The sequence below is a fragment of the Globicephala melas genome, chromosome 15 (assembly GCF_963455315.2).
Source record: "Globicephala melas chromosome 15, mGloMel1.2, whole genome shotgun sequence".
NCBI classification, from domain to species: domain Eukaryota; kingdom Metazoa; phylum Chordata; class Mammalia; order Artiodactyla; family Delphinidae; genus Globicephala; species Globicephala melas.
In genome coordinates, this window is record NC_083328.1 from 85,188,929 (window position 1) to 85,202,964 (window position 14,036).

General features: G+C 52.2%; 1 protein-coding gene across 4 annotated transcripts; it reads left to right on the plus strand.

Annotated features, from left to right (window-relative positions):
* The first annotated feature begins 63 nt into the window (after positions 1–63).
* On the plus strand, positions 64–13,755 carry MTG2 (mitochondrial ribosome associated GTPase 2). Of its 4 annotated transcripts, none has more exons than XM_060285167.1 (8): positions 64–130; positions 2,344–2,519; positions 6,973–7,197; positions 9,243–9,390; positions 10,618–10,733; positions 11,233–11,451; positions 11,628–11,766; positions 12,498–13,755. In XM_060285167.1, exons 3-8 carry the CDS (start codon positions 6,994–6,996, stop codon positions 12,890–12,892), a joined length of 1,221 nt encoding a protein of 406 aa, XP_060141150.1. In that variant the 5' UTR covers positions 64–130; positions 2,344–2,519; positions 6,973–6,993; the 3' UTR covers positions 12,893–13,755. The 4 variants fall into 4 exon arrangements, with proteins under 4 accessions (XP_060141150.1, XP_030697500.1, XP_030697501.1 ...); XM_030841640.2 differs by lacking the exon at positions 64–130 and adding an exon at positions 137–379; XM_030841641.2 differs by lacking the exon at positions 64–130 and adding an exon at positions 137–379 and having other exon boundaries at positions 6,989–7,197.
* Positions 13,756–14,036: the final 281 nt, after the last annotated feature.

A 14,036-nucleotide genomic window follows, 5' to 3' on the forward strand; every position in this document is an offset into this window, starting at 1 on the left:
CAGCTCCGTTTTTTCCCCTCCCAACCCCCTCCCGCGCCGCACATGCGCGCAGGGGAGCCCTGCGCAGGCGGGACCCGCCCCGGAAGTGACCCGTGGAGCCGGCCCCGGAAGTGGCGTGCCGTCTGGAGTGGTGAGTGCAAATAGCGGCCGGGGGAGCCCTCGCGTCCACGGCCCGGGCTTCCGGCTTCCCCTCAGCGCGCGTGGGCGTGCTCGGGTGGCCCGGAGACTCCTTTGGGTCGAGGTCCTGAGTGTGAAACGGTTCCTCCCGGATGTTGCTCTGGACCTGCTGTGGCGCGCGGTTGCACCGAACAGCGTGAGCGTTCGCACAGGAGCGGCGTCCTCCTGCGAGGGCGCTCTGGGCGGGCTGGGCCGGCACCGGGTACGCCGTCCGCGCCGCTGGGGACACCGGGGTCTGTCCTGCTCGCGGGCCTGTCGGGAGGAGGGAGGCGTGTCCTTGGGGCCAGCTCCCTGGAGGGGGCTTCCTTCTGTAGAGGGCCCTTCTCACGACACGAGCGGAAAGGAGATCACGCTTTTCAACGCAAGTCGGTTCCCAGGCAGATACGCTTTAGCAGAGAAAACGTGTCCACAGTTAAGGAGCACAAAACTGATCGTTTTAAAATGACCCTTGCCTCGGTTCCCTTGGATGGTGGTCGCGTACACATCCCTGATTTGAAGAACCCTGCTGTGAAATACGGGCAGCGAGGACACTGTGTTGGGCACGCGAGAGACTCTGAGTCTCAGCCTCCACTGCTTTAGAGTGGGCGTAAAGGGGCTTCTTCCCTGGCGGTCCAGCCGTTAAGACTCCGCGCTTCCACTGCAGGGGCACCGTTCGATCCCCGGTCGGGGAACTGAGACCCCGCATGCCAGGCAGCGTGGTAAACAAAACAAAACGGCATAAAAAATGTAAGGGTCAGAAGTTATGGCACCATCACTTTAGGATACTTTAAGGAGGGTTTGTAAAGGCCCAGTTGAAAGCGGAGTGTGCAGGGAAACAGCAGAGTTAGTGTTTTTATCACGCGGTAGTAACAGTGGAGTTGCTTCTGCTCCTGGACACCCCAGGATAAGGGGAGGGCCAGTTACCAGGACCAGCAGAGAGCAGCATAGACGGGGCTTCCTCGGCTGGAGGTCGACCTTCAGTCAGGATCCAGCCCTCCTGCGCCTCCCTGCAGTCTCCGCCCCACGGCAAGGTAGCTGAGAGTAGTCATGCAGGGTAGGCTTCTGAAACGGAGCAGGGTGGAAAAGGGGTCTAGAAAAGCAGATGGAAAAAAACAGCATGCACTCTTACTCCTCACAGGGTGGTTGTAAGGGATTTTTGTTTGTTTGTTTTTGGCCGAGCAGCTTGGGGGGTTCCCTGACCAGGGATTGAACCTGGGCCCTCGGCAGTGAGAGCGCAGAGTCCTGACCACTGGACCGCCGGGGAATTCCCATGGAAAAAAATTTAAAATTTCCGGGCTTCCCTGGTGGGACAGTGGTTGAGAGTCCGCCTGCCGATGCAGGGGACGCGGGTTCATGCCCCGGTCCGCGAGGATCCCGCGTGCCGCAGAGCGGCTGGGCCCGTGAGCCATGGCCGCTGAGCCTGTGCTCCGTGACGGGAGAGGCCACAACAGTGAGAGGCCCGCGTACTGCAAAACAAAACAAAAACAAACAAAAAAAAAATTAAAATTTCCGTAGGAGGATCTTAGAGGCTCCTGGCAGATAATAATGTGTATGGACCAGTAGAACTGATCTTAACACTTTACAGAACAAAGTGGAGCCCTTGCTGTGTATTGAGCGCCTTCCCAGCATTTTTTAAAGCCCCCATCCTGTAATCATGAAGTCTGATTGACTCTGGGCCCTCAGCTTTCACCACCGTCCCACCTTTTGTACTCTGCTCTGCTGGGCCCAGGAAGAGGGATGCTCCTAGGAGGAATCTGAGTTCCCACTGCACAATAAAGACCAGCGCTGTCCAGTAGAACTTTCTGTAATGGTGGAAAGGTGCTAATGGGTGCTGGCCATTGTGGTACCCACTGGCCCCATGTGGCTGTGAGCACGTGAAATGTGGCTTGTGTGACTGAGGGACTGAATTTTTACGTTTAAAATTTTTTTAGTTAATTTAAACTTAATAGCCACATGGGGCTATTGGCCAGAGCAGGTAAAGCATTAGAAGGAAAACAAAGACCAAATAGTCATGTGAAACCAAAGTGAACTTGTTCACGTGGCAAGGGAGAGCCACGGCACGCGTTCAGCAGATTTTTCCAAACACACTGAAGAGGTAAAAAGGAGGAGTACTCCACATTAGGCAAGATTCAGAGTTCAGGTCTCTGGTTGGCTTTCTGATCGTCACCTCTGATTGATCGCTTTCAGGTTTCGTGTTACCAGTGCCCAGAAGCTTGGTTTTCAACCCGGCCGGGACGGATGGCGTAGCTCTCCAACAGACTTAGCTGTGGGTGTGCTTCTTTGATGATCAGGTGGTTGGTTTTGCCCCTTGACACCCTGCTTTCGCACTCCACTCCTCCCATCTGAGAGATCTGTGACCTTGGGTAAGTCACTTCACCTCTCTTTGCCTCTGTATCCTCATCTGTACTTTCTTTACAGGGCTGTTATGAGAGTTAAATGCATTAATCCCTGGAAAACACTTAGAACAGTATCTTGCCAGTAGTGAGGTAGAGGTCTTAAATGTTTATTGTTAAGCTTATTGTTAAGCTAGATGCTTTTGTAATTGGTGTCACTGTAAATGGGATTGTTGTCTTAATTTCATTTTATAGTTTGCTGCTAGTATAGAAGAACACAGTTGACTTTTGCAAATTAACCTTGTAACCAATAACCTTGCTTCTTCCGGCGCACCGCAACGAGGAGCGGCCCCCGCTCGCCGCAGCTAGAGAAAGCCTGTGCGCAGCAACGAAGACCCAACGCAGCCAAAAATAAATTAATTAAATAAATAAATTTATAAAAAACAAAACAAAACAAAAACCTTGCTTCTTTGTATATTAATTCTAATCTTTGTTTTATAGATTTCACTGGAATTTGCTGTGGAGACAGTCATATTTTCTTCAGTTTTACCTCTTCTTTTTTATTTTATTTTATTTTATTTTATTTTTTGCAGTACACGGGCCTCTCACTGCTGTGGCCTCTCCCGTTGCGGAGCACAGGCTCCGGACGCGCAAGCTCAGCGGCCATGGCTCACGGGCCCAGCCGCTCCGCGGCATGTGGGATCTTCCCAGACCGGGACACGAACCCGCGTCCCCTGCATCGGCAGGTGGACCCCCAACCACTGCGCCACCAGGGAAGCCCTATCACGCACATTTTTAATTGTTAGGCCTTCCTGATGACTAATTCCATTTGTCATTATCAGATGCCTTTGTTCATCTTAGGAAATGCTCTTTTTCTGGAAGTCTGTTTTGTCTGAGTTACGTGTATGGTTAGGTTTAGGGTACCATTTTATTATTTGTTTTCCCTTTGTGCCTCTTCTTTGTCCTGCTGTCCCCTTTCTTTTGAGTTATCGGAAAGGCTTTTAGCATTCCATTTCGTCTGCTTATTGGCTTTGGACATATCTCTGAGATACATGTTAGTGGTTGCTCTGGAGATTACAGTGATCCACTTACCTAACCTTTCATGATCCACTTAGACTTCAGACTTGTGCCACTTCACAGAAATGTGGAAACCTTGCAGTCACCTCTGCATGCATGGGAAACCCACTGGACAGTGTTATAATTTTCTTTCTACAGTCATACATATTTTAAAACTCTTACAAGGAAAAAATAGTCTTTTTCTTTTTTTTTTAAAGGATAGGTACTTTTATTCATTTACTTATTTATTGGCTGCGTTGGGTCTTCGTTGCTGCATGCGGGCTTTTCTCTAGTTGCGGCGAGCGGGGGCTACTCTTTGTTGTGGTGCGTGGGCTTCTCATTGCTGTGGCTTCTCTGGTTGTGGAGCACGGGGTCTAGGCGTGCAGGCTTCAGTAGTTGTGGTGCGTGGGCTTAGTAGTTGTGGCACACGGGCTTAGTTGCTCTGCGGCATGTGGGATTGTCCTAGACCAGGGATTGAACCCGTGTCCCCTGCACTGGCAGGTGGATTCTTAACCACTGCGCCACCAGGAAAGTCCCCCCAAAATAGTCTTTTATACTTACCATCTCTGTTGCTGTCTCCTCATTCCTAAAGGTTGGGGTTTCCCTGTGGTGTCATTTTCTTTCTGGGGTACTGCTTGTGGAGACAGTGTCTCCCACCACCCAGCATGTCTTACTTCATTTCCCTCCCTGAAGGATATTTTCACAGGCTGTGTAATAATGCTGGGTGGGACTTTTTTTCTTTTAGCACTTTAAAAATATCTTTTAAGAGGGCTTAATGCAGTGTGGGATCTTGGAACAGAAAAAGGATATTCATGGGGAAACGTGAAATCCAAATGGCATCCTGAGTTTAATTAATAACAACATAGCAGGGTTGGTTTCTTGGTTTTGACAAGTGTACCCTGGTCATGTAAGATGCTAATATTAGGGGAAACTGGATAAGATGTATATGGGAATATCACCTTTTCTGTAAATCTAAAATCATTCTGAAATAAAGGTGTATTTAGGACAATACATTAACAGGAAGATAACAGGAGGAGGGTGTCCCCATGGAGGGGCGGCCCAGTGGAAGGGGAGAGCACCTACGTCAGGAGGTGAAGGTTTGGTTACTGTCGAGGTTGGGTGAGTAAACATACTGCAGGTAATGGAGCCGGGACTCTGACAGTCAGAGGATGGACTTGCAAAGACAGAAGGAGAAAATTAGAACCTTGTGGTGTTGAATTGGAATTGGGATTATAGGTGTGAACCCATGGTTTTCAAAAGATGCTGCTCTAAAACTGTGGGTGGATCGGTGTAGCAGTGACTACAGATGTGAGTGTTGTGTGTGGATGCGTTTACCTTCGTCTGCTCTGTCCACGGAGGGGACCCACGAGCAGCACCACCCCAGGACCCCTGAGCACCCCCCAGCATACAGGTGGCCTTGTAAATACCATTCTCCACTAAAAGAACCAGGGCTCCTTGGAGTAAAGGCTGGTTTCAGGGTCAACCAGGGAGAGTGCCCGGTGAGCGTGGAACATTGCGTGGCAGGAAGCAGGGAGCGCTCACAGGTTGAGGGGCACGTGCCAGAAGGACACCAAAGCCAAGGGATGGGCTGCCACTGCCCAAACCAGAGGCAATTTGAGCATTGGAGTAAATGATAGTAACAGCGTAGCTAACTGAATAAAATAGGAAACTGAGCCCGTAAAGATGAGTAAATGGGCAGTTTATGAGGAACGGGATTTGCACAGTCTCAGACCACCTCCCCCGAGGTCCTCGTAACTACACAGGGAGGGAGGGGCGCCCCGACGCAGGGAAGCTGCGCGGGAGCTCCGTGTGCAGGGTGAGCAAGGCCCCTGACGCGTGTGAAATTCCTGCCAAAGGTGCATTGCCCGCGGCTCGTCACAAAGGCACGTCCGTCAGAGGGAAAACGAGGACACGCTGCAGAACAGCTGGCTTGTGACCTTCCAGGTGTCAGGGGCACGAGAGTCAGGGAGGGGCTGCAGAGACGTGGCAGCAAGACGCAGCTCGTGGTTCTGAGCCGGACCCTTTGCTGTGGGAGCCGCTATAGGGACCGTTAGCCAAAGCTGGGGGTCTGGGCGTGGCTGGTGGCCCGGTTTCAAAGGCCATCCCCCCGGTTCCGTAGGGGTGCCTCTGTCCACAGGGAGCCACACTGCCGTGTCCGGGGGGTTGGGGGTTCGGTGTCAGGTCGGCCGCTCACCCTCAAGTGATTCACGGACTCTCCTTTGAACTTTTCTATACCTGATTGTTTCCGAACAAAAAGCAAAGCTTTTCAGTGCCATGCAGAGGGAATAGCTCCCACCAAGGAAGTATTTCCTTTTCAGAAGGGTCAGGAGGTGTGGAGCAGGAGGTACAGGAGGGGCTTCAATGGAAAAGGCGAGCCCTGTGTCCTCGCCTGCTGTGTTGCGCACGTGGTGGCTTTATGATTATTTTTAAAGTAACGCGTGTACATTTATATCCCTTCTGTATGTGTAGTTCGTACTTAACCATGGGAGGAAAGCCTCAGTGGTTTCCTTTTATGTGGCACACGTGTGCCTGTGAAGCGGGGACATTGGAAGTGGGTGACGTTCAGAACAGTGGACGGGGAGGGGTTGTCGTCTCCTGGAGGGCTGGGCCTGAGATTCCTCGCGTTGGCCCTCAGCACCCACAAGATATATAATTATCACGAGCTGTTTAATGAACGAGCAGTGGTGTAAACAGCTCTTAGTTAATGAAAAGTGGCTCACGCTTACTGAGTTTTCACATGGGCCAGGTACTGCTGTCGTGCCTTCTGTCCCTCCCAGCCTGGTCCGTCGTCAGATGAGTGAACTGTCCTAGGTCGCCCTGGGGGAAAGGGGCAGAGGTCCTTGTGCAGAGTCTGGCGGCTTACCCACTGCACCCATAGGAAATACCCCACTGTGTTCCAGTTGGACCATTTCAAACTGTGCAGGATAACACCATAGCGTCTGAGTAAATGGGTGTTTTTATTTTTAAGAAATTTGGATTTGAGGCTGAGATTTCCTTTTTAATATTTTCATTTAGCAGGTATTTGCTATTCTATAGGGAGTATATTCCAGAGTTGCAAGAGATTTAATGATGTAATCCTTTGTACACAGATCTTTCCCCCAAGTAGCATATAGGCTAAGGAGACTTGCTTTCGCTGCGCTGTGCAGCTTGCGGGATCTCAGTTCCCTGACCAGGGATCGAACCCGGACCTCCGGCAGTGAAAGCTCAGAGTCCCAACTGCTAGGCCGCCAGGGAACTCCCTCCAAGTAGCATATAGGCTAATAGGTCATGACTCGGGGTGGAAGGTGGTGAGTGAGGTAAGAAAGTCATTCGTTGGTTCATTTATTTGTTTCAGGAACACTCGCCAGCGTTCTCCTGTGCCAGGTGCTCACACTTCTTTAGTTTGGGTTTCATGTTCAGGTTTAAACCAGATGTCTTATTTTGCCAGTTTGCCTTTTGTTAAGGAGCCATGATACGTTCGAGGCTTTTCGCAGCGAGATCCTGGCCGGTGTTGGAGGGCGTGGGGTGCTGGACACCGTTGGCACGAGTGTTTCCCAGGCCCGGGCGGCTCCTTCCCCAGCACGCTTCTCCCAGGCTGCTCTCGGTCAGCTGTGCGGACTGCACCAAGCACCAGGAGCCCCCCAGGAAGAAGCTGCTCTCGGAGAAAAAATTGGTGAGGCTCTAACCTTGAAGGAATTTGACTGCCGTTTCCCCTCTGAAGGCACAGGGCGTTGTTTTGAGCTCTTGTTGTCTTGTCTTTGTTTATCCTTGGAAATGAGGCCGTGAGATGAAGGCCTGCGGGTACCAAATACTGGGCTGGCCTAAAACTGCGGCGGACCCAGGGCAGTGCCCAGCGTGCCAGAAGTGATGACCGTGTTCGCTCCCTTCGCCAGGAGGGCGCCTGGGGCTCATGTATCGTTAGCCTGTGCGTCTGAGATATGTACTATATATATTCTTAGGGACATGTGAATAGTTCTGAATTTATGGCATGGGGGTGTGGGGACCGGGGCATGCACCTTTAGTTTTATAGTTCTCCAAGGCTTACATGTTTTTTATTCTGTTTATCAAAACCTGTTTAAAACATGAATGATCTTTAATTAAATTCAAGAATACACATGTTTATAATCCACTTTGTTTCCTCCCAAGTACGGCTTCCAATTAAGGCTCATAGGGCAAACAGTACTTCATGTGGAAAATTACTTTGGCAGTCAGCGTGTGCACTCAGATATATCAAGTTTTCACGTGGTTTTGTCTCCTCCCCAGAATGTAAACATTGACTCTTAAGTTTTATCTTCTGTACGATGCTCCTTAGTTGTGCTTTTTTCCCATCGGGGTTGATTTCCATTATGTTCAAAATTGTACATTGCGTTTTTGAAACAGTAATTCATGGTTTTTCCATGTGGTGGTGCCAGAGCATCATAAAGTATTTCTGTATTTTCCTTTAAAAAAAGATCTGCTTATGGAGTAGTGGATGGAAATGCAGATGCCCTGGTCCCCATGGAGGGGCCATGTGGGCGGCCACGTCAGCCTGTGCACATGTGCGGGGAGCAGGTGGGCTCCTCGGGACAGGACGGCTGGGCTGGGAGTGGCGTCCTCAACACTGCACCCTGGCACCTTGGGCAGCTGGACATCTTGTCCTGTGAGCAAGCGTTTATTAAATATTAACCTGGTTAGGGGACTTCCCTGGTGGTTAAAGCTCTGCGCTCCCAATGCAGGGGCTCAGGTTTGATCCCTGGTCAGGGAACTAGATCCCGCACGCCGCAACGAAGATCCCGTACGCCACAACGAAGATCCCGTGTGCCACAGCTAAGACCCGGCGCAGCCGAATAAATAAATGTTAAAAAATATATAGATATACATATATATATATATGTTAACCTGGTTAGTTAGTTCTGATTCTTTAGGTAGGTTGTGTCTCCCTTAGGGACCTAGAGAAAAACTTGCTCTCAGATAAGGGCTCTGTCTGCATCACCACATTTAAAAAAGGAGCCCTGGGGCTTCCCTGGTGGCTCAGTGGTTGAGAGTCCGCCTGCCGATGCAGGGGACACAGGTTCGTGCCCCGGTCCGGGAAGATCCCACATGCCGCGGAGCGGCTGGGCCCGTGAACCATGGCCGCTGAGCCTGCGCGTCCGGAGCCTGTGCTCCGCAATGGGAGAGGCCACAACAGTGAGAGGCCCACATACCGCAAAAAAAAAAAAAAAAAAAGGAGCCCTGTTCAGTCAGCCACAGAAGACTTCTGTTCTTAGTTGGAAGCCTGATAATGGCCCAGGGACTGTCACTCTCATTCTCTCGTTCTGAGGAGCAGAACTCTCCATTAGTAAAGACCTGTTCTTTCTTTCTTTCTTTTTTTTTTTTTAAAGACCTGTTATTTCAATAACGTGTTTCTATTTGAAAAAGCTGGGAAGACGCTTTATTTAAGGAGTATCTCCTAAACTGCGTTTTATTTAGGTTTTTAGCGTGGAGTTCGTGACTGGGATGTGTATTCCACGCTGAGCACTTTTAACATCTGCGTTGTTGATTTACATTTGCCTACAAATAGCAGTGACTTGTGGGAACTCTTTCTTATATTTGCATCTTAGGCGTGATTAGCAATATTAATATCATTAGCTTCTAATTTTAAAGCCTGTCATGGGTAGAAAAGGTACATTACAAATGACTGCTTGGTCCTTGGGAGGACTGCAGAGTTAATAACGACAGGCCTCTGTGTGTTCTCTGCAGAAAAGGCATTTTGTGGACCATCGCCGAGTGCTTGTCCGAGGGGGACGCGGAGGTGACGGGGTAAGCTGCTTCCACAGTGAGCCCCGGAAGGAGTTTGGAGGCCCCGATGGTGGCGACGGAGGCTACGGCGGCCACGTCATCCTGAGAGGCAGGTGTCCCGAGGGGCAGCCCGGGGAAACGCGCTGTGTCTGCACGCCTCCGGGGTGGGGAGTTTTCACCTTCTTATCCTAACAGGAAGTTGGATTCAAAAATTGACCTGTGGACATCATTTTATTAAATTACGTGGATGTTCACATTTAGATAATCCACCCAAAACCAACTTTGATGGTTTTGGTTTTTTTTATTTCAGGAACACAAAGACAGTTTACTGTCAGGGAATCTAACATTCTGGTACAGTCTGTCAAAGGGTTAATCTGTTACTATCTCAGTCAAGTGCTGAAAGGGTACTGATTGCCCTGACACACATGGAGCACAAATATTAGCAAACTAGTCCCCTCAGTAACCATTCACAGCATAGTAAGTACAGCTGTTTTCAAGATGATGATGACATTATGGGTAACTTTTGAATTGTTTGAAAATTGTAGTATTTTTTGAAAGAAAATAGGAAATTAAATTTTTCAAAAAATCACATTGCGGGCTTCCCTGGTGGCGCAGTGGTTGAGAGTCCGCCTGCGATGCAGGGGACACGGGTACGTGCCCCGGTCCAGGAAGATCCCACATGCCGCAGAGCGGCTGGGCCCGTGAGCCATGGCCGCTGAGCCTGCGCGTCTGGAGCCTGTGCTCCGCAACGGGAGAGGCCACAACAGTGAGAGGCCCGCGTACTGCAAAAAAAAAAAATCACATTGCTAGTTTAGCGACTTTTGCTACAACTTTATTCCGTGGTCCCAGGTGCATTCTTTAGATTTTTTTTCATTTTTATTTTATTATTTATTTATTTATTTTTGGCTGTGTTGGGTCTTTGTGGTTGCACGTGGGCTTTCTCTAGTTGCGGAGAGCAGGGGCTACTCTTTGTTGTGGTGCGCAGGCTTCTCATTGCAGTGGCTTCTCTTGTTGCGGAGCATGGGCTCTAGGCACCTGGGCTTCAGTAGTTGTGATGCGTGGGTTCAGTAGTTGTGGCTTAGGGGCTCTAGAGCACAGGCTCAGTAGTTGTGGCACACGGGCTTAGTTGCTCCATGACATGTGGGATCTTCCCGGACCAGGGCTCAAACCCGTGTTCCCTGCATTGGCAGGTGGATTCTTAACCACTGTGCCACCAGGGAGGTCCCGTCCCAGGTGCATTCTTAACGTTCTGAATCTGAACAAAAGAAACTTAACGACATGAGATGGGTCTGCCTTTGACACAGAGGGAGATGACGCTTCTCGCTCTGACTTCCAGTTGACCGGCAAGTCAAGTCCCTGTCCTCAGTCCTGTCTCAGTACCAGGGCTTTGACGGAGGAGCCGGCGGCAGGAAGAACTGCTTTGGGCGAAGCGGCGCCGTCCTCTACATCCAGGTAGGCCATCTGGACCATCAAGCTCCCAGGTCCTGCCGAGTGGTCCAGAGGGGCCCCGTCCTCCACAGAGCAACCCTGGACGGGGACTCTGTGCTGATTTCATACCGTGTGAATGTGTCACCTGTTCAGAAAGTCATGAGACGATTATATTTACGGCGAGGGGCCCGTAGGTCTCCCCCGCTGTCTCCAGCCCCGTGGGGCCCGCAGGTCTCCCCCGCTGTCTCCAGCCCCGTGATCTGCCCCCACCTACCCTCTCGGGCACCTCCCTACGAGTGGAGAGTTTGTGCTTTCAGCATCACTCTCGTTTTCCAGATGCTTTTGTTCACCCTGATGCTTTAGACGCACTGTTGGGAAAAGCCATTTATGCAGTTTGCCTGCAGTGCAGTCAGCCTCTCAAGCCCTTTAGGGCTGGGCCCTTTCCCAGGTCCTTTGTCCCTTTGTGGAGCTTAGTTGTGCCTCCCTTCTCATGCTGCCCCTATAAGCACTTGTTATTTTTCAGGTCCCCGTGGGCACTTTGGTGAAGGAGGGAAACGAAGTCCTGGCTGACCTCTCGCACCCGGGTGATGAGTTCATCGCAGCACTGGGCGGGGCAGGCGGGAAGGGCAACCGCTTTTTCCTGGCCAACAGCAACCGAGCGCCCACGACTTGTACCCCCGGACAGCCGGGTCAGGAGCGGGTCCTCTTCCTGGAGCTCAAAACGGTGGCACACGCTGGGCTGGTGGGTGTCACCTGAAGCCCCGGCGGGAGGATGGTGGGGGACATGCCAGGAGGGCGGCGGCCGGGCAGCCCACTTTCTCCCATCAGAGCCTGTTGGCTTCGTCAGGAGCCCTGCTGTCCTCGTCCCCGGTTCCCGACCCAAGACCCCCGACCTTGGCCGTCCCCACTCTCTTCCAGGTCGGATTCCCCAACGCGGGGAAATCCTCGCTTCTCCGGGCCATTTCCAACGCAAGGCCCACTGTGGCCTCCTACCCATTCACCACCCTGAACCCGCACGTGGGGGTTGTTCACTGCGAGGACCACCAGCAAATAGCAGGTAGGACACCAGGGCCTCTCAGAGAGTCAGGGCGACGATGGGGTTCAGAGCAATGCTTATGTAACTCTTGCGTGTAGCGTTGTTTTCTTCATTTGAAAACTGTGGTTCTTTATCAGAATCAGGTTTTAGGTTTGCTTCCCACCCTCTCCCCCAGGCATCTGTTAGTGGCAGTGCAGGAATTGGAGTTTAAATTTCAAACCTGGGGAAATTATTCCTTTTCACCGCCTCTATTCTTCTCTTTCATCTACGGGGAACTCGGCACCATCAGTCATGTGGACAACGTGTGATTTAAAAAGCTTTCCCTGTACCATTTTGAGAGAAGAAAACTTTCCAGAAGATAATGTACCCATTAAAAATAGTCAGCCTGCTGGCGACGCGATTTGTGTAGCGCTTTATACTTGCAGAAGACGCTATCGTTTCTATCGGTAATCCAATTATTAATAGAGTACAGGAAGCCGTCTTCCCCTTTTTTGAATCATTTTTGAAGCCAGAAAGACTGCAATGTGTTAAGTCGTTCTTATTAGACTGATCTGTCATCACGCCTGTCAACCAGATACTTCAAAGCATTAGCAGAGCTGAAAGCTGAGATGCCTCAGATGGTAATTGGCCTGATGCATCACTGAGGCAGTAAATTGAACGACTTCACTTGCAAGGTGTTCCTTGGCAGGAGAGGATCAGAACTCAGAGGTCTCAGGTTCCCCTCCTGGACCGTCTGCTCTTCTCCTCCGCAGTGGCCGACATCCCGGGCATTGTCCGCGGAGCCCACCAGAACCGGGGCCTGGGCTTGGCCTTCCTGAGGCACATCGAGCGCTGCCCCTTCCTCCTGTTCGTGCTGGACCTCTCGGTGCCAGAGCCGTGGACGCAGCTGGATGACCTGAAGTACGAGCTAGAACAGTACAGGGAAGGCCTGTCCGAGAGACCCCATGCCGTCGTGGCGAACAAGGTCGACCTCCCTCAGGCCAGAGCCCAGCTGCCCCAGCTGCAGGCCCGCCTAGGCCGAGAGGCCATCGCCCTGTCAGCGGCCACTGGGGAGAACCTGGAGGGGCTGCTGCTGCATCTGAAGGAGCTGCACGATGACCACGTGGCCACGGAGCTGGAGCGGGGCCGCCAGCCTCTCCGGTGGTAGCGGAGGTGGTAGGCCGGGAGGTGGCATGGGCAGTGCCCAGGCAGGCTGACTGTGACCGGAGATGAGGAAGGAGCCCCAAAGAATCAGAGGCCTTGGTGCAGCGGCCTCCCCACCAGCTCAGGGCTCCCCACCAATGCGCCCCCCTGCCCTGGGCCTGGGACCTTGGGGCGGTGGACGCTCACGCACCCGCCCATCTGTTCCCGGTGCTTCCCGTGCCCGCCTGCATGCGACTGATGTGCTACGATGGGCTCGTCTGTGTTAATTGGCCCCTGATTAGCAGGGACCACACTCTGCCTGATGTCGCCAAATGCTGCCAAGTGCACACGGGGGGTGGGAGCCGGTGTTCCCTGCTGACCCTTGGGTGGCGGCAGCTGTCGCAGAGGTGGGCCCTTGATTCCACGGCTGTCAACACGCCCCGTGAGCGCAGTTTGGCGGGGATGCTCTGCTGTGCGAGGGCCGGGGGAGGGAAAGCATTTGCAGGTGCAATCCTCAGATGCCGCCGTCTGAGGCAAGCAGTGAGGGTGACACCCGCCCTGTTGTCCCAGACGGCGCCGTGCTCTTTGGGAGCCGAGCTTCACGACTGCTCCCAGTATCCGACCCAGGGACGTGTGGCTTCTGACCCACTTAGTACACGCGAACAGGTTATTAACTGCGGACTGCAGGTGGGGCATGGCAGCGCCGTCCCCCAGGGTAGCCAGTGTCTCAGGTTTGTGCTTCTAGGTGTCGATGGGAGCCGCGCCCGCGCCCCCAGCGTCCCCTGACTGCAGGTGCCCCGTGAGGACGGCGCAGCTGCTCCTAGCCTGCTCATCCGGCAAAATGGCCTGGAACTTTTGTTCCCCCCAAATAAAGTCTGATGCATCTGATGTGTCCCTGAGGGCCTAAGGGATGAGTGGAGAAGGGACCCGGGGCCCTTTGGGGATCGGCCTCAGGGTCCGGAGGCAGCTGGGCCGCTGGGTGCACTTAGGCCAGTGTCTTTTCCACACGTGGGGGTTGGGCAAACCTCGAATAATAAGCCAGCGCCTGAGCTTTCAGGAGCAATTCCGTTTTGATCTGACATCAAATTTGCAACTAGAACAAGAGTCCTTTACCTGAACCTTTATTTCAATGCCTTGTAATTTCAGAGGTCCTTGTGTTCTGGAAACCA

Coding starts and splice junctions, on each gene's coding strand:
- MTG2 (XM_060285167.1), top strand. CDS start 6,994: ATGATACGTTCGAGGCTTTTCGCAGCGAGATCCTGGCCGGTGTTGGAG. Junction 9,391..10,617: donor CGGCCACGTCATCCTGAGAG/GCAGGTGTCCCG, acceptor TCTGACTTCCAG/TTGACCGGCAAGTCAAGTCC. Junction 11,767..12,497: donor GGACCACCAGCAAATAGCAG/GTAGGACACCAG, acceptor TCTCCTCCGCAG/TGGCCGACATCCCGGGCATT.